Source organism: Neophocaena asiaeorientalis, unplaced genomic scaffold (assembly GCF_003031525.2).
Source record: "Neophocaena asiaeorientalis asiaeorientalis breed wild unplaced genomic scaffold, Neophocaena_asiaeorientalis_V1.1 scaffold225, whole genome shotgun sequence".
Lineage (NCBI taxonomy): Eukaryota > Metazoa > Chordata > Mammalia > Artiodactyla > Phocoenidae > Neophocaena > Neophocaena asiaeorientalis.
Genome location: NW_020172364.1, coordinates 5,161,598 through 5,180,454, shown reverse-complemented (window position 1 = coordinate 5,180,454; position 18,857 = coordinate 5,161,598). Strand labels below are relative to the sequence as shown.

Genomic DNA, 18,857 nt, shown 5'->3' with positions numbered 1-18,857 from the left:
GAATAAGTGCATGCAAGACCTCCCCTACTTTCAGATTCAGCTCATCTAATGTTTCTTGAGCATCCAGGCACTGTGCTGGATGCCGTAGAAGATATGAAGATGAGGAAGCATAGTTCCTCCCCTCCAGAACTTACTTCCTACTGGCAGGGCCAAGTTTAAGAGCCATCACCCTGGAAGTTATGCTCTTAGGTTAGACTCCTAGCTTTGCTGCGAACCAGCAATGTGGCCTTGAATATTTCACCTCTCTGGGCCTCAGTTTCCTCTTCTGTGAACTGAATATATAAAACAACCAAAAAGAAAGACCTTGAAGCTTGCAGATGAGTGAATTAAATAAGATGCTTTTTGCAAAATGTCTAACACTTTAAGGACACTTAAAAATAGTGCCCATTATTATTACCCTTCTATTACCTTTCGCCAAAATGTTTTAAACTCAACTCCCTTTTCCCCGGTCCTGGGTCCTTTTATGAGGGCTAATAGCAGAGAAGCAACTGATCAGCAGGACAAACTTGGAAGGAGGCTGGCCGCTTATTTATTCATATTGTCATCCTTTCAACAAACCTTGAGTCAACTCCTTCTCTTCTGGGCCCTGGAAGTGAATCAACAGAGCCCACACCCTCGAGGTACACCTGAGAGGTGCTTTGAATAAAATGCACTGATCACCTGAGAATGAAGCAGGAGGAAGGGTGCCAGAACAGGAGCCAGATTGAGAATGCACCCTTTCAAAGAACATTCCTGAGGAGGAACCATGTGGAAATGATGCCAAAGCCAGCAAAGAACTTGTAGTCCCCCAGTCCCCACCCCCACCTCCAAAAACACAGGAACAAAGACTGGCGGGGGCTGCTCCTTCGCCTGTCCGCCCTGAAGCTGACGAGAGTGGGAGGGGAACAGTTTGGTCAGGGCTGCCAAGGGTGTGAAGGCCGTAGGAGCTTTCAGAAGCAGGCCCCTGCCTCCATCAGGCTGGCCCCCGCTCTGCCGTGTCCTAGGGGAGCTCCGTCACTCTGATTTCATTCTCTCTCACAGTGTGGCTGGCTTCAAGTAGGTATAATGTCCCAGCACGGGGTTCAGAAACAACAAGGGTTTAAATTCTCTTGAGTTTGGTGGCTTACTGCTGCTAAAATGTCTCAACAAGAAATGAGTTAGCTGTGGGAAGGGGCAGGTTGCTAGGAAAGGGTGGCTGGGAATAAAAGTTTACAGAGTGGCAGGGCTCCATCTGGCCATGACAAGCGTGCCCTTGCCCATCGGCACCGAGTGATTCTCTGGAGAACAGAGCACAGCTGAAGATGGCCAGAAAGCAGACGGAAACAGTGCAACCAAAAAGGTAGGGGGGCCTGGTATCACCATGATCTTAGACTCAGGCACACCTTAGCACAAAAGCACAGCTCTGCCACTTGCTTTATGACTTGAGCAAGTCATTTATGTTCTCAAAATTTTTTTCATCCACAAAATGGCAGTAATAGTACCACGTCACACTGTTGTTTTGAGACTTAAGTAAGATCACGTATGTACAATGCTCAATAAACGCTCCATCTAGTTCTCCTTCCTTCTTTGACCTGTGGAAGAATTAACAATTGCCTAGCTAGTTTCCACATGAAAGTTGCAGTTTCTGGGGAAAAAGAAAAAATATCTGAACAATGGCAGTGTCTAAGATGTTGCTCAGGGCTCTGAGAGTTGTCAGCGTGCTACATAGTGGTTGTTTATCTGGTTTGGGCAGAGTATGGGCCACTCCCTACCCATCACACATGTACCAAGCACCTACCCTGAGCCTGGCCTGTGCTCATAAAGAACTTACTCTTTTGCAATCCAGATATCACTTTGGGAGTGGCCCTCAGTCACATTTCCTTGCCTACTGAACTTGGGGTGCTTAGAGGGAATGGCAGGGAACACGATGTCAGCACCAGGGCCTGGGACAGATCAGATACTAGAGCAGGAGCATTGGACTAGGTGTCAGACAATCAGGCTTCTGGTCTCGCTTTGCTGCTAGCTGGCTGGGGCAAATCAGTAAAATTCCAGAGTCTCAGTGATGTAAGGAGATCTAGTCTCCTCTGAGCTCTTCTGACATGAATGCTCTGTGTTTCTGGGCTTATTTTATGCCATTTTGTTCCCCAGGATAGGGCCATAAATGGTTGGACATGTGTTCAATCATCATGGTTTTCTAAGTTCTCATAATAGTTTGTCAGTTCTTCTGCTGTGACACTCACCACTGTTGACCCTGTGTTAGAATTATTTCAATACCTTTCCCACTGAGTCTCTTAAAGGTATGGACTCATGCCTAATTCACTGGTGTGTTCTCCAGTGGTGCCCAGCACTGTGTCTTGTACTTGGGAGACTCAGTACATATATGTTGACTGAACAGACCCCACAATGATTGATGACAGCCAAGTGTACCGACTAGAAACCCAACGTCCATTAAAATACCTATTAGGAAATACCGTGCTAGGTGGTGTGGAGGATACAAAGATGAAATAAGACATTTCCCTACCTTCCAGGAGCTCTAGATCTAGTCGAGGAACTAAGGTGTGTATGTCATGAACAACTATATATTGCGAGGGCAGCAGATATGGGTGTCCCAAGTCAGGAACCAACGTGGAAATGTATAGCAATTCAGGCACAAGAGATCATACCAGGCTTCCTGGAAGGGGTGGCATCTGAGTTGGGCCATAAAGGATAGCTGGAATTTTAACAGGTAGAGAAGAAAACAGTTCATGTAAGTACATGGAAGCTTGGCCAGGAAAGAACACAGAGATCAGTTTGGGCAGAATGTGAAGGTACACACAGAGAATTGTAGGAGAAAAGACCAGAATGGTCTCCGAACTTGAAGTAACTACATATCTAGGTTGGAGTGGGATTGTGGTAGGGCTGTGAATCCCAAAGGATTCAGGGAGTGCACAGGACGATCCACTGGACTGTAGGAATCCTGCATATTAGACTTTCTATTTACATTGATTTTTATCTCATCTAATTTCTAATTTCTTTGTGTGTCTTTTATAATGTATAGTAGCGGAGCAGAGTAGTACGTATATATAATGTATAAGTAAAGATAAATGACAATGTGTGCTTGAAAATCTTACAGAAGGGCGCATGATTTTAAAAGTTTGGAGACAAATGATGTCAACTCTCCCATGAGCAATTAGAAGCTATGGAAAGTTTTTGAGTTGGGAAGCAGTCTGATCAGAGCTGTGCTTTGGGAAGATCACCTTGGCAAGGATGGAAAAGATGAGAGGACTAACAGATGGAGGTGGAGGCAAGGAAGCCTTTGAGGGGTGTTGCAGTTGTCCAGATAGGACACATGGAACAGGAGTAGAAAACCAGGAGCATGGGGGACTTCAACAGCTGCCTTGTCAGGGTGGGGCCGACGGGCAATGGATACAGAAAAGACCTGGATATGACAGACGTTGCGAAAGAACAGTGGAAAGAAGGAAGGGACAAGAATTGATCTCAGACAACTGGGAGTTCAAGCTGAGCCTGGAATATTTGGAGGATAATGCTGCCATTGACATAAATAGAAACTGTAGGGTCAGAAAGAGGAACTGGTTTAAGGAAGAACCCAATAGAAGTTTAGAGCTTGAGATCTTCTGGTCCAGCATTCACAGTTTGCTAAAGAAAAACCTGAGGTTCAAAAAAGGAGGAAAATGTGGTGGACCTCAGACCAGCCACGAGGTCTCCTGAATCTCACACTGATCTTGTTTGAAGATCTTTCAGCTTTGGTTTTTTAAGAGCATTATATAAGACTTTGTTTAACTGAATTTCCTTTTTCATTAAATCATTTAGTATACGCTGTTTTCCAGAAATATGCTGATAGTTTTCAATTTGAGGCCAACCAGAAAAAAAATTAACAACATTTTGGAACTCAAAACTATATTGTAAAACAGTACTGGTCGATTAAAATAGTGCAAAGGAAAGGACGATGCACAAAGAGCCTTTTAAAATAAATTAATAATAAAGATGAGAAGATCTAAAACAAAGACCATTGAATTTGTGACCTTCAAGAGAGCAGATTCAGAGATGATACGCTAGAATCCAAATCGAATGGATTAAGGAGGTGAGGAGAAGTGTGAAGGGGAAGGGAAGAAGCACAGGCTAGTAGCTCGAGCAGCCGGCAGTTTCTTTGGAAGAGTGACCTGAACGTGCTTGCAGGTAGACAAGCAGGTGCTGGGAGATGCCATCAGAGGCAGGGAGGGTGGAATTGCAGGTCATTATGGGTTCCGCTGGGAAAGTAGGAGGAAAAGACTTTGCTGATGTGTACTGGGAAAAAGAGGATGTGTGTGGAAGGGACATTCTGAGGTGTTGAGGCAGTGGAGACAGGGACAGAAAGAGTACAAGAGAGAGCCACAGAGATTCTGGGGCAGGAAAGGCAGAGAAATAGAGATTGATGCCTGTCACAAGAAATGTAAGTCCACCATTTGCTTAGAGATGCCTTCATCTGGTAATGAGCCTTCATTATCCTCTGTCCAACTGAATCAGGCTTCCTTCACTCTGCTAAAGAGATGTTTAAATAGCCCAGCCTGGGGCTAAGGAGAAACTGCCTCGCAAGCTCCCTCCCAGTGGGGTCCAGAGGGCATTGCTTGTTTTAAGGACCAGGACTTTGTATCCAAAACCTGATCGTGCACGTGCCAGCCAACTCTGGTTCTGTGAAGGCTCCAAGATCTCCCAGAAGAGACAAGGGGTTAAATGCTTACCAACATTTTCAGAGAGAGCCAAGTAGGCTCCCAAAAAGGGATTTTATCGCTATTATTCACAAAAGCCTGCACAGCAGATCTTGGAGGAGTGCTTCCTCAGATGATTTCCAGGAGCATCTGCTGATTTGATGAAGAATCTGATGCCATCAAAGCACAAGCCAGTGATGACTCACTGCGCACCGTTGTTGCCGAGTGTTTGCTGAGTGCAGCAGCCCTTTCTGGCACAGTTCTCCCAACCTGGGACCAGAAGCCAGGCAGCACTGGGCGACATACAGCAGGGAGAGGTTTTGGCATGTTTCTTGGTTTTACCTTCCGTCCTTGGCTTCCTGTTCTTCTCTCCTGGTGCCTGAAACCTTCACAAGGACATGTTTTGAGAGCAGTCGAGCCAGACACACTCCCTCCCCTGGTATCTTGAGGGTTGTCCAAAGAAGGTCAGTTATGAAAGTAATGAAAGATGGAGCCTGTTCTTTTTTATTTTCTGAGACCTGAATCCTCAGGAATCACATCCCTCACAGCATAAGCAGAAAATTGACATACCGCAGAAGAGCGATTTCTTCTCCTTGTGTTTTCAACTACATCCCTCTTCGTCCTTTTTTTTTTTTTTTTTTGCGATACAGTTCATTTATGATATTATATTGGTTTGAGGTATACAGCATAGTGATTCAATATTTTTATAGATTACACTCCATTTAAAGTTATTACAGAGTGATGGCTATATTTCCCTGTGCCGTACAATATATCCTTGTTGCTTTTTATTTTATACATAGTAGTTTGTATCTCTTAATCCCATACCCCTGTCTTGTCCTCCCTGCCTCCCTCTCCCTACCATTCTTCTTCATCTTACCTAGGATTCCAGGGCACTGACCTAGTCCTGCCCATTAGAGACAAGACCCGCATGTGGTCCCCGACTCAGGCAGAGCCCTCACTCCCAGTGCTCAGTCTTCACCCCCTTTTCTTCCTAAACTTAGACATGCCTTGTCACGAAAGCCTCCCATGGTTCCATGGCCCACCAAGCCCCAACACACAACCAACAGCGTCTTCTCTTCCTCACGTTCTACCCCCACTGCCTATGCTTTTCACCCTCTATCGACTCCCAGGCCTTTTCATTCCTGCCCCCACCAATCACTCCACTCCCTTCTGCTTCCCTTTCCATTGCCAGCTCCCCCATTCCTTCTCCTCTCCCACCCTCTGTCTCTTCACTTCTCTCCACTGACTTTTCCCTCTTTATCCCTTCTCAGCCTATTAGCTATGACGTCTTCAAGCTGTTCATGAGGGCGTACCTGGAGGTGGACCTTCCACAGCCACTGAGCACACACCTCTTCCTGGCCTTCAGCCAGAAGCCCAGACAGGAGACCCCGTCCCACCCAAAGGAGGGGGCCAGTAACAGCGAAGCCAGTGGCCCAGGTACGTGGACCAGCATTCCCCAAGATGGAAGGGAGATTTTGCAGCTCTAGCCCACTTGCCACATGTTCAGCCTGCACTCCTAGATGGTCCTCTGTGCCTGGTAACTTCCCTATGGGGAAGAGGGGGAAACAGAGACCAGGGAACCAAGACTCCTACCCTTTCAGGAAGCCCTGTCTGATGGATCTCTCAGTAAGAGAAATAAAAAGGGCATAATTCCTGCCACTCAGGATCAGAGGAGAGGATGGGGAGAAGAGGAGGCACAAACTAATGTATGGCAGGGGCAGGTGGGCTTTCCACAAAAGCTGCCAATCCCTGGAGAGCACATTCAGCTCTTGTGCCCAGGCTGGGACTAGCCTGGGAGAGTCACAGCAGGGGAAGGGTGTAGTTACTGTCTTTCTGGAGTTTGGGCTATAATGGGGGAGACACTACCAACCCCAATAAGTGAGCATGAACCCAGCTGACACCAGAGACATGGGCATAACCCAAGTGATCCAGACTTTGTGGGAAAGCCTCCTACCTGCCTCTCTAGAAACCTAGAGGGCATGGGCTGGTCACTACATCTTCTTTTTATTCCCCAGATTCCAACATACAGAATGCAGATAATGCTGCCAAAGCAGACGAGGCTTGTGCCCCCGACATGGGTAAGTCTTTGGGGGAGGAGTGGGCAGTACCCCATCCTTGGGGAAAGGGGGGAATCTAACCAGCAGTTTTGTCTCCATGTAATTGTATGCCTTTGAGCAGATGTTGTCTGCCTCCACCTCTGGGGCCCCTGACACTCAAATGTGTTGGGATTCTGAGGCTGGATGAAGGTTCTTGCTTCATTTGTCCCAAAACAGGGCAGGTCAGGACTTCGGTCAGCTCATTAGTTGTTTACCTCTGACAGGTCTGCCTAGCCAAAGAGGGGAAAAGGAGAAAGTGTACGGTGAGGGGAGGGGTGGGCAGAGGAAAAGAGAGAGACAGAGAGTGTCTGGGAAGAAATGGCCATAGGGCTGAGGTGGAGATGACGCTACCAGTGAATGGCTGAAGGGGGTTACGGAAAGAGGGTAAGAGTGTGCTCTGGTTGATTTCCCACAATATTTACATGCACTTGTTTGAACAAGTTGAGAGGAGCAAGAGGAAGCCAGCTAATGTTGTTTTGAAGATCTATTTGCCAGGCACCTGCTTTATTGCATGTTTCACCTTAGCCTTTGCAATCATGCCACGTCACACACTGAGGAGCTGAGGCTGTAAGAGATTACGTACCACTGTGCGAGCTGAGGAGCTAGGGATTCAATCCAGAATTGTCCATCCTCCAAGCTGCTGCTCTTTCCTGCACCAAGATAGGAAGCAATGGTCTCTCTTGAGGTGCCTGGACTAAGGTTTGTCTCCACGTAAAGGCACCAATTTGGTTAGGTCCTAGTGGAATGATCAAGGCTGCATTCCCAGTGGAGCCCCCATCATGATGCCTGGCTGTCCATGCACCGTCTCTTGGGTCGTGACTGATGTGGAACCTTCCCTGGCACATTTATCAATGGGAGGCCATTCCTCTGTTGAGAGGCTATTGACAGGCACAGTCCCAAGTGCAGAAGCTCCTAGTAAAACTGGAAAGAGCAAAGATTATCCTCCTTGACCTCTGTTCTAAGATGTAGCACAAATTTCCTGGACACTGTCAACCTAAGCTGGGTCAGGTAATAAGCATATTGGTTAAGAATCTGGACTTCAGAGACAGACTTCCTGGGTTTGACACCCAGCTCTGACAACACCTAGCTCTGAAACCTTCGGTATGTTTGAACAATGTCTCTGTGCCTCAGTTTCCCCATCTGTAACATGAGATGACAGTAAGTGTTGATATGAAAGTTAAGTGAGTTATGTGTATAAAATGCTTAGTATAGGGCCTGGAGCAGAGTAAATGTTCAGTAAATATTAGCAATTATTATTCAGGCCACCCTCCAGAAGTACACTCTATTCTCAGCTCATCATGTCTGCCAAGATCTCCTTCAGTCTGCACCCTCAGTCTCCAATTGTGTCAGATGGGCATCCTCTTCTCATGGAAGGACTCTCAGGGACTGTCTCCCTCCCAGGTTGCTCTTGGAGCTTCACATACAAAGACTCAGAGGGACAGACCTTATTTCCTTTGCATTATTGTTTGGAAAAGATTGATGCACATTGGTGAATTCCAGCTCTTGGGATGTGCCCAGGGGATAAAGATGCAGTTTTCTTGTATCTTTCAATATATATTATATACATACATACACACATGGCAGAATAGGTAAGAGATAATACAACTGAATGAGAACTAATTGTAACAGAGACTTAGGATGAGAGAATTTCTTCGAGTGGGTGCTAGATGTAGTTCTCATCTTTTTTCCAGTCATTGCCGAAAGGGCAACTAGAGGATTATAGAGTTTTCAGTGTGTAACTGAAAGACTGATGAGATCAAAAATTCACTCTGAATGGAAAGCAGAACATGGTTGGGAAAGGAGAATTGCCTCAGGACCATAAACTCAGCAAAATCCAGACTTCTCAGAGAGCTCCAGAAAGCAAGGATTAAGAGTATTGGTGCCTTCCTGAGTTCTTCAGGGACAGCAGCAGGGCAAGACTGTGCAAAGTATAGGCTCACCCACGCGTGCTAGGTCTAGGGCCCTTTGGTCAAATGGATTAAAGTCATAAATAAATCTGAAATCTTATTGGGAATAGAGAGGGCATTTTATGACATAAATCATTCTCATGGTAGAAAGAAAAGTTTCAAACTGGAAGCTTTGAGATTATTCTAAACTCTCAGCAAAAAAAATCAAAGAAAAGCATCTTTTTCTTTACCCAGATTCTTTACCAGAGATGTTCTTAGTCCAAGTATCTGGAACTTCAAGAGGAACCTGAGAGAAGTTACACTTCATTCCCTGAGGTTCCAAATTGTCTGGGCAGAGTTTGTTTCAGTGGCTGAAGTTTCCAAGGTACCAAACAAGGACTTAGTGGGGATCCTGTCATTATGTGATATTTGAGAAAAGATAATGAATGATGATAATAGACCTTGGCTGGCTTATTTGACCACCATGTTTATTTGCAATATCTGTATCATTTGGGGTCTCAGAACAACTTCCAGAGACTTGCTCCTGGAGAAGTGATTTGTCATGCACTGTTTTCCCATGCATGCAGCATATCAGTCTCCTGTGGTCCAGTCATGAAAGGGCAGTTATCTGACTGCTGGCCCAGGGAGATGTACAGCATTTTTTCACCCTCTTTTGTAACTTGTGATGTTAAGTAGCAAATCCTTTTCCTGTTGGGCCACCTTCCATGAATGTCTTAATTAGATGCCCCTATTCACCAAAAACAAGAATGTAGGGACAGGTGGACACCACAGAGCAGGGCCTCTGCCAACAAGGAAGAGCCAAGTTCTGGAATCACCTTAGATCAGGCCATCTGTTGAAAATTCCACCCTTTTCCTGTTGCCCAAGAAGAAGAAACTCTATTCTCATTTGATATGGCTGTTTGTGCCTATCAGATCAAGCTCCAAGCTCAGATCTAGAACAACCCGCTTTAAGTTATTCATTCCCAGAGCCAGGTGGGGGCATGGTTGGGTCCATAAGCACAGCAGATAGGGGTTTCACTGAGTCCAGAGGTCGGCTCAGAGCCTTGAGCAACATGTCATTGTCAGGATGTCAGCTCAGGAAGGGCTGAAATCACCCTTCCCTGAATGCCCATGGAAAGGTGGGATAAACAATGTGAACTTCATTCTCCTGGTTTTTATTTAGTTCCTCAGGCTATTGAGATGGTTCAGCAGCTTGGACTGTTGGAGTCTCAAGGAAAGTCCCTCCATTTTTTTAAATATATTTTTCCAGTTTTAAAAGTAACACATTGTATCAAAAAAATTTTCTGAAGAGTACAAAAAAACTAAAGAAACAACAAAATCACCTAAATCTACCAATGTGATCACACACACACACGCACACACACACACACACACACACACACACACACACCCCTATACATATGTATCCTTGTAGGGTTTTTTCCATAAATTTTTTACAGAACTGGAATCAGACTGTATATATATAATTTTGGATCCAGCTTTGTTTTTCACTTAGCACTATATTCACAAACATTATTCATGTCATTCAAAACTTTTGGTAAACATCAATTTTAATGCAAGTCTGTCTGTTAACAGATGAAAAAACTGAGGTTGGGTGTGGGGAATAAGCCTTCTTATGCAAGATCACACACCATTTAGCACAAACCCAGTTTTCTGCCTCTAGCTTGACGCTCTTTCCACACAACCCAACTGAAAGGTAAGAAGTAATATAGAGACTAAGAGAGAAGGTGGAACAAGTCATCTCTGCCCAAGAACCCTCATTTAGAAGGGTATGTGATGTGGCACCTGGGCAAAACCTCTGTGCTCTGGAAGAGGGTAGTCCCAGAGGGATGTGCTTGGATGGGTGTGGGTTAGGGTTATTTCATGTAAGGCAGCATGAGCAGCTAGGACACCAGTGGGACTGTGTGTCACTCAGTCCCTCTGGGCCCCAGCATTTCCACTGCTGGACTGAACAGTAGACCTCAACGAGGGCTAGAACAGTGGCTCAAGATCCAGTCAAAGCTCTGGTAACCAAAGGATCTTTGGAAAAGGCTGTAATAATGTTTTTTTAATTGAAGTATAGTGGATTTATAATATTGTATTATATATATATATATAATATTGTGTCAGTTTCAGGTATACAACAAAGTCATTCTGGTATATATTTTTTCAGATTATTTTCCATCATAGGTTATTACAAGATACTGGATATAGTTTCCTGTGCTATACAGTAAATCATTGTTGCTTATCTATTTTATATGTGGTAGTATGTATGTGTTAATCCCATACTCCTAATTTACTCCTCCCCCCACTCCCTTTCCCCTTTAGTAACCGTCAGTTTGTTTCCTATGTCTGTGAGTCTGGTTCTGTTTTATAAATAAATTCATTTGTATTATATTTTAGATTCCACAAATGAGTGATATCATGTAATATTTGTCTTTCTCTGTTGACTTACTTCACTTAGTGTGATACTCTCTAGGTCTACCCACGTTGCTGCAAATAGTATTATTTCATTCTTTTTAATGGCTGAATAATAGTCCCTTGTATATATATATACACCACATCTTCTTTATCCATTCATCTGTCAATGGACACATAGGTTGCTTCCACGTCTTGGCTGTTGTAAATAGTGTTGCTATGAACATTAAGGTGCATGTATCTTTTCAAATTAGAGTTTTCTTCTCTGCCCAGAAGTGGGATTGCTGTATCATATGGTAGTTCTAGTTTTAGTTTTTTAAGGAACCTCCATACTGTTTTCCATAGTGGCTGCACCAATTTACATTCCCACCAGCAGTGTAGGAGGGTTCCCTTTTCTCCCCACACTCTAGCATTTATTATTTGTAGACTTTTTCATGATGACTATTCTGACTGGTGTGAGGTGATACCTCATTGTGATTTTGATTTGCATTTCTCTAATAATTAGTGATGTTGAGCTTCTTTTCATGTGCCTGTTGGCCATCTATATGTCTTCTTTGGAGAAATGTCTATTTAAGTCTTCTGTCCATTTTTTGATTGTGTTTTTTTACATTCAGTTTTATGAGCTGTTTGTATATTTTGGATATTAACCCCTTGTCAACTGCATCATCTGCAAATATTTTCTCCCATTCTGTAGGTCATCTTTTCATTTTGTTGATGGTTTCCTTTGCTGTGCAGAAGCTTTTAAGTTTGATTAAGTACCATTTGTTTATTTTTGCTTTTATTTCTTTTGCTTTGGAAAAATGATCTAAGAAAATATTGCTATGATTTATGTCAGATAATGTTTTGCCTATGTTCTCTTCTAGGAGTTTTATGGTGTCATATCTTATATTTAGGTCTTTAAACCATTTTGAATTTACTTTTGTGTATGGCGTGAGGGTGTGTTCTAACTTTATTGATTTACATGTGGCTGTCCAGCTTTCCCAACACCACTTGCTGAAGAGACTGTCATATCTCCACTGTATATTCTCCACTGTCGAAGATTAATTAACCTCAAGTGTATGGGTTTATTTCTGGGCTCTCTATTCTGTTCCATTGATCAATATGTCTGTTTTTGTGCAAATACCATGCTGTTTTGATTACTGTAGCTTTGTAGTATTATCTGAAGTCCGGGAGGGTTATGCTTCCAGCTTTGCTCTTTTTCGTCAGGATTGCTTTGGCAAGTCTGGATCTTTTGTGGTTCTGTATAAATTTTAGGATTATTTGTTCTAGTTCTGTGAAAAATGTCATGGGTAATTGGATAAGGATCACATTAAATCTATAGATTGCTTTGGGTAGTATGACCATTTTAACAATATTAATTCTTCCAATCCAAGAGCATAGGATATTATTCCATTTCTTTGAATCATTTTCAACTTCCTTTATCAATGTTTTATAGTTCTCACCTCCTTGGTTAGGTTTATTCCTAGGATTTTTGTGGGGGTTTTTTGATGCAATTTTAAACAGGATTTTTAAATTTTTTCTGATATTTCATTGCTAGTATAAAGAAATGCAACAGATTTCTGTATATTAATTTTGTATCCTGCTACCTTGCTGAATTCATTTATTCTAACAGTTTTTGCATGAAGACTTTAGGGTACTCTATGTAGAGTATTATGTTATCTGCACATGACGACAATTTTGTTTTTTGGTTTTTTTGACAATTTTGTTTTAAAACAGCTTTATCGAGGCACAATTTGGCATAAAATAAATTGTACATGTTTAAAATGTACAATTAATAAGTTTTTATGTCTGTATACACCAATAAAATCAGCACCATATCAATATAATGAAGATATTCATCAGCCTCAAAAGTTTCCTTTATCATCCCTTTCTCCCACCCTCCCTACCCACACATCTCCATCTCCATACAGCCACTGATCTGCTTGTTGTCACTATAAGCCAGATTGCATTTTCTAGATTTTATATGAATAGATTGATACAGTATATACTCTTTTCCATGTGGCTTCTTTCACTCAGCATAATAATTTAAAAATTCATCCATGTTGTTGTGAGTATCAGTAATTAACATATTTTTATTGCTGATTAGTATTTCAGTATACAGGTAGATATTCCACAATTTGTTTATCCATTCATGTGCTGATGGACATTTGGGTTGTTTCCAGTTTTGGGCTATTAAAAATAAAATATGAACGTTCGTATACAAATTTTGGACAGACAGCTTTCATTCCTTTTGGGTAAAGAACTAGAGGTAGAAATGTTTAGGACTATTATGTTTTCTTAATGACTTGCCCTCTTTACCATTATGAAATGACTCTCTTTATCCCTAGTAATATTCTTTGCTTTGAAATTTATGTTATTATAATTATATTCATAACTAATATAGCCACTCTGGTTAACTAGTGTTGCCATGGTATATCTTTTTTCATTGTTTTACTTTTAATGTATTTGTGTCTGTATATTTAAATTGACTTTCTTATAGGAAGCGTGTTGTTGGGTTTTCTTTTTTAATCCAATCTGACAATATCTGCCTTTTAGTTAGAGTTTTAGAACATTTACATTTACTGTGATAATTGTTATAGTTAGGTTTAAAACCACCATCTTGCTATTTGTTTTCTTTTTTCTATCTGTTCTTCTTTTCCCTTTTTCTGCCTTCTTTTAAGTTAATTGAATTTTTTTATGATTTCACTTTATCTCCTTTCTTATCTTAGTTGTTTTAACTATCACAGTCTACCTTCAAGTAGCAGAATTTCATTTTGCATATGCTATAAGAAATTTACAACAATATACCTCCATTTCTCTTATCCAGGTCTTTGTGCTTTGTACCTCTACATTTTACTTCTACATGTTATAAACCACACAATATGTTATTATTGCCATAGTTAACTATCTTTTTAAAAGATTTAATTCATAAAAAATATTCTTTATATTTATCTATTTGTATTTATCAGTGCTTATCATTCTTGTGTATAAATCCAGGTTTCCATATAGTGTAATTCTAGTGAAAGGATTTCCTTTACCATTTCTTGTAACGCAGCTCTATATGGTTTGTACATTTGAAAAATTCTTTATTTAGCCTTTTAATTCTAAAGATATTTCACTGAGTAAAGAATTCCATTGTTTTTATTTCCATTTCTCTAGAAGGTGGGTCAAAAAGGATCTTGCTGTGATTTATGTCATAGAGTGTTCTGCCTGTGTTTTCCTCTAAGAGTTTTATAGTGTCTGGCCTTACATTTAGGTCTTTAATCCATTTTGAGTTTATTTTTGTGTATGGTGTTAGGGAGTGTTCTGATTTCATTCTTTTAAATGTAGTTGTCCAGTTTTACTGTCACCACTTATTGAAGTGGCTGTCTTTTCTCCATTGTATATTCTTCCCTCCTTTATCAAAGATTAAGGTGACCATATGTGTGTGAGTTTATCTCTGGGCTTTCTATCCTGTTCCATTGATCTATATTTCTGTTTTTGTGCCAGTGCCATATAGTCTGAAGTCAGGGAGCCTGATTCCTCCAGCTCCATTTTTCTTTCTCCAGATTGCTTTGGCTATTCGGGGTCTTTTGTGTTTCCGTACGAATTGTGAAATTTTTTGTTCTAGTTCTGTAAAAAATGCCATTGGTACTTTGATAGGGATTACATTGAATCTGTAGATTGCTTTGGGTAATATACTCATTTTCACAATGTTGAGTCTTCCAGTCCAACAACATGGTATATCTCTCTCCATCTGTTTGTATCATCTTTAATTTCTTTCATCAGTGTCTTATAGTTTTCTGCATACAGGTCTTTTGTCTCCTCAGGTAGGTTTATTCCTAGGTAGTTTATCCTTTTTGTTGCAGTGGTAAATGGGAGTGTTTCCTTAATTTCTCTTTCAGATTTTTCATCATTAGTGTCTAGGAATGCAAGAGATTTCTGTGCATTAATTTTGTATCCTGCTGCTTTACCAAATTCATTGATTAGCTTTAGTAGTTTTCTGGTGGCATCTTTAGGATCCTCTACATATAGTATCATGTCATCTCAAACAGTGACAGCTTTACTTCTTCTTTTCTGATTTGGATTCCTTTTATTTCCTTTCTTCTCTGATTGCCATGGCTAGGACTTCCAAAGCAATGTTGAATAATAGTGGTGGGAGTGGGCAGCCTTATCTTGTTCCTGATCTTAGTGGAAATGGTTTCAGTTTTTCACCATGAGGATGATGTTGGCTGTGGGTTTGTCATATATGGCCTTTATTTTGTTGAGGGAAGTTCCCTCTATGCCTACTTTCTAGAGAGTTTTTAATCATAAATAGGTGTTGAATTTTGTCGAAAGATTTTTCTGCATCTATTGAGATGATCATATGGTTTTTATTCCTTAATTTGTTAATATGGTGTATCACATTGATTGATTTGTGTATATTGAAGAATCCTTGCATTCCTGGGATCAACCCCACTTGATCATGGTGTATGATCCTTTTAATGTGCTGTTGGATTCTGTTTGCTAGTATTTTGTTGAGGATTTTTGCATCTATGTTCATCAGTGATATTGGCCTGTAGAGTTCTTTCTTTGTGACATCCTTGTCTGGTTTTGGTATCAGGGTGATGGTGGCCTCGTACAATGAGTATGGGAGTGTTCCTCCCTCTGCTATATTTTGGAAGAGTTTGAGAAGGATAGGTGTTAGCTCTTCTCTAAATGTTTGATAGAATTCGCCTGTGAAGCCATCTGGTCCTGGGCTTTTGTTTGTTGGAATATTTTTAATCACAGTTTCAATTTCAGTGCTTGTCATTGGTCTGTTTATATTTTCTATTTCTTCCTGGTTCAGTTTCTGAAGGTTGTGCTTTTCTAAGAATTTGTCTATTTCTTCTAGGTTGTCCATTTTATTGGCATAGAGTTGCTTGTAGTAATCTCTCAGGATCCTTTGTATTTCTGCAGTGTCAGTTGTTACTTCTCCTTTTTCATTTCAAATTCTGTTGATTTGAGTCTTCTCCCTTTTATTCTTGATAAGTCTGGCTAATGGTTTATCAATTTGTTTATCTTCTCAGAGAATCTCCTTTTAGTTTTATTGATCTTTGCTATTGTTTCCTTCATTTCTTTTTCATTTATTTCTGATCTGATCTTTATGATTTATTTCCTTCTGCTAACTTTGGGGTTTTTCTGTTCTTCTTTCTCTAATTGCTTTAGGTGTAAGGTTAGGTTGTTTACTTGAGATTTTTCTTGTTTCTTGAGGTAGGGTTGTATTGCTATGAACTTCCCTCTTAGAACTGCTTTTGCTGCACCCCATACGTTTTGAGCTGTCGTGTTTTCATTGTCATTTGTTTTGAGGTATTTTTTTGATTTCCTCTTTGATTTCTTCAGTGATCTCTTGGTTATTTAGTAGCATATTGTTTAACCTCCATGTGTTTGTAATTTTTACAGTTTTTTTTACTGTAATTGATATCTAGTCTCATAGCGTTGTGGTCCGAAAAGATACTTGATACAATTTCAATTTTCTTAAATTTACCAAGGCTTGATTTGTGACCCAAGATATGATGTATCCTGGAGAATGTTCCATGAGCACTTGAGAAGAAAGTGTATTCTGTTGTTTTTGGATGGAATGTCCTATAAATATCAATTAAGTCCATCTTGTTTAACGTATCATTTAAAGCTGTGTTTTCTTATTTATTTTCATCTTGGTTGATCTGTCCATTGGTAAAAGTGGCTTGTTAAAGCCCCCTAATATGATTGTGTTACTGTCGATTTCCCCTTTTATGGCTGTTAGCATTTGCCTTATATATTGAGGTGCTCCTATGTTGGCTTCATAAATATTTACAATTGTTACATCTTCTTCTTGGATTGATCCCTTGATCGTTATGTAGTGTCCTTCTTTGTCTCTTGTAATAGGCTTTATTTTAAAGTCTATTCTTTCTGATATGAGAATTGCTACTCCAGCTTTCTTTTGATTTCCATTTGCATGGAATATCTTTTTCCATCCCCTCACTTTCAGTCTATATGTGTCCCTAGGTCTGAAGTGGGTCTCTTGTAGACAGCATATATACGGGCCTTGCTTTTGTATCCATTCAGCCAGTCTGTGTCTTTTGGTTGGAGCATTTAATCCATTTCATTTAAGGTAATTATCAATATGTATGTTCCTATTACCATTTTCTTAATTGTTTTGGGTTTGTTATTGTAGGTCTTTGCCTTCTCTTCTGTTTCCTGCCTAGAGGAGTTCCTTTAGCATTTGTTGTAAAGCTGGTTTGGTGGTAAGTTGACATTTTTGGGTCAAGCTTTTGTTAGCTAGGACCAGGAAGGCATTTTTTCTAGAGCTAATTTTGCCCAGTTAGCAAGGCAAAACTCTCTAAGTACTCTACTCAATGATTCATGAATTATGGGAGTTTTCTACTCTGATTGCTGGGAATAGACACTATGCTTAGTTCTCTATGCCTTCCAGGGATTGTTCCCTCTCATCCTGATTCCTTCCTCAGCCTCAGGTAGTTTCCTCACACATCTGTGCTAATCACTACTCAGATGAATAATTGAGGGAACTCTCTGCTGATTACTCAAAGGGACCTTCTGCAGAGACAGCTGGAGTTCCCTCTGTGCAACTCCCTCCTCTTCAGTGCTCTGCTCTGTGAACTCCAGTCACTTTGGACTCCCAGGATTCCCAGCTCCATCTCTGCAACTCAGAGAGACTTCCAGGATCTGCCTGGGTTTCCCCTCCCTGTGCCACAGCTTAGAAACTCTTTCCAGTCAGTAAGATGTGGCATTTGTAGGGATCACCTCATTTGTTTCCCATCTCTTGGGATTGCCCTTTGGTGTTGGCCATATGCAATATCCTATGGACCATTGTTTCATATCTTTTGTCCAGTTTTTTTAGTTGCACCAGTAGGAGGGTAAATCTGGTCCCTCTTATTCCAGTTTAGTTGGCATAGAAGTCATTCTAATAGTGTTTTAATGGATGAATAATTTGAGGATATAACATAACTTGGGGCATAATGGGCTACCCTATACAAAGAATTTTTCACCTTTGTCTTATACATTATTAAGTTACGTTTTTCCATAACTTTTCCTCCAGTGATGATTTTAATACTTCTGTTGCATACCTAATTTCATGGCAGTTTTCCCCTACCTCACTATCCTTGTTATCTCATCCTATTGTGTTTTCCTCTCAACTTGCTCACCCCTGAGGCTTTCTGCTCCTGTTTAATAGAAGTTACACCTTCTTGCAACCTACCGAGGGTCTTGTCGGGTAGGAAATTATTTCCAGAGATCTTGTCCTCTGAGACTTCATGATGAAGCTTCCTTTCCTTGTTTTGCAACTCTGTTTCGTGGGTCCCATGTTGGTCTCTTCACAGGACCCTTTGTAACATACAGAGTATGTCAGTGGCCTTTGGTCTCACCCACTGTCCATCTGGGTGATGGCTAACTCCCTTCTCAAACCACAACCTAACCCCTAGGACCTGGTAGGCTTTCATCTAGCACAGCTCTGTTGGCCTGAGCTGAACTGTTTGCCATTGCTTGGGACCTTGGTTCTCTGAATAAAGAGTGTACTGCTGGCATTGCTTTCCCCAGCAGGCAGTACTATCAAGGCTATCTCTCCCTCTGCCTGTGCCTTCAGCACTCTGTTATTTGGTGGTACAACACTTGGGTTAGATTTTCCACTGCCAGTCTTCCTTTTACCGTTTCCTGTGTTTTCTCTGAGTTGCATCCTCTTATTTGATATTGAGATCATGGATATAAAGAGGCTGGGGAAAAAGAGATAGCCCTTAAAATGCCTCAAAAGAGTGTGATTCACTCGTAAAATATCGGTGCCTGGTTTTCTGGTGAGTAATAACATCATATTTCTTAACCAGAGGACAAAGAGACAGTCTTCC

At 41.2% G+C, this 18,857-nt stretch overlaps 1 protein-coding gene across 14 annotated transcripts in view; it reads left to right on the top strand.

Moving 5' to 3' along the window:
- Positions 1-18,857, top strand: part of DGKG (diacylglycerol kinase gamma) — a 230,942-nt gene that overhangs the window by 73,284 nt on the left and 138,801 nt on the right. For 13 of the 14 annotated variants that reach the window (XR_003006270.1, XM_024767827.1, XM_024767898.1 and 10 more), the window contains 2 exons: positions 5,915-6,080; positions 6,659-6,721. Coding sequence is in view for 12 of the 14 variants with exons in the window: in XM_024767827.1 (XP_024623595.1) it covers positions 5,915-6,080; positions 6,659-6,721 (229 nt within the window). In the remaining 2 variants the exon portion in view is untranslated. Of the gene's footprint in view, positions 1-5,914; positions 6,081-6,658; positions 6,722-8,603; positions 9,011-18,857 lie in introns of those variants that run through there. The other variant, XM_024767876.1, reaches the window with a different exon arrangement.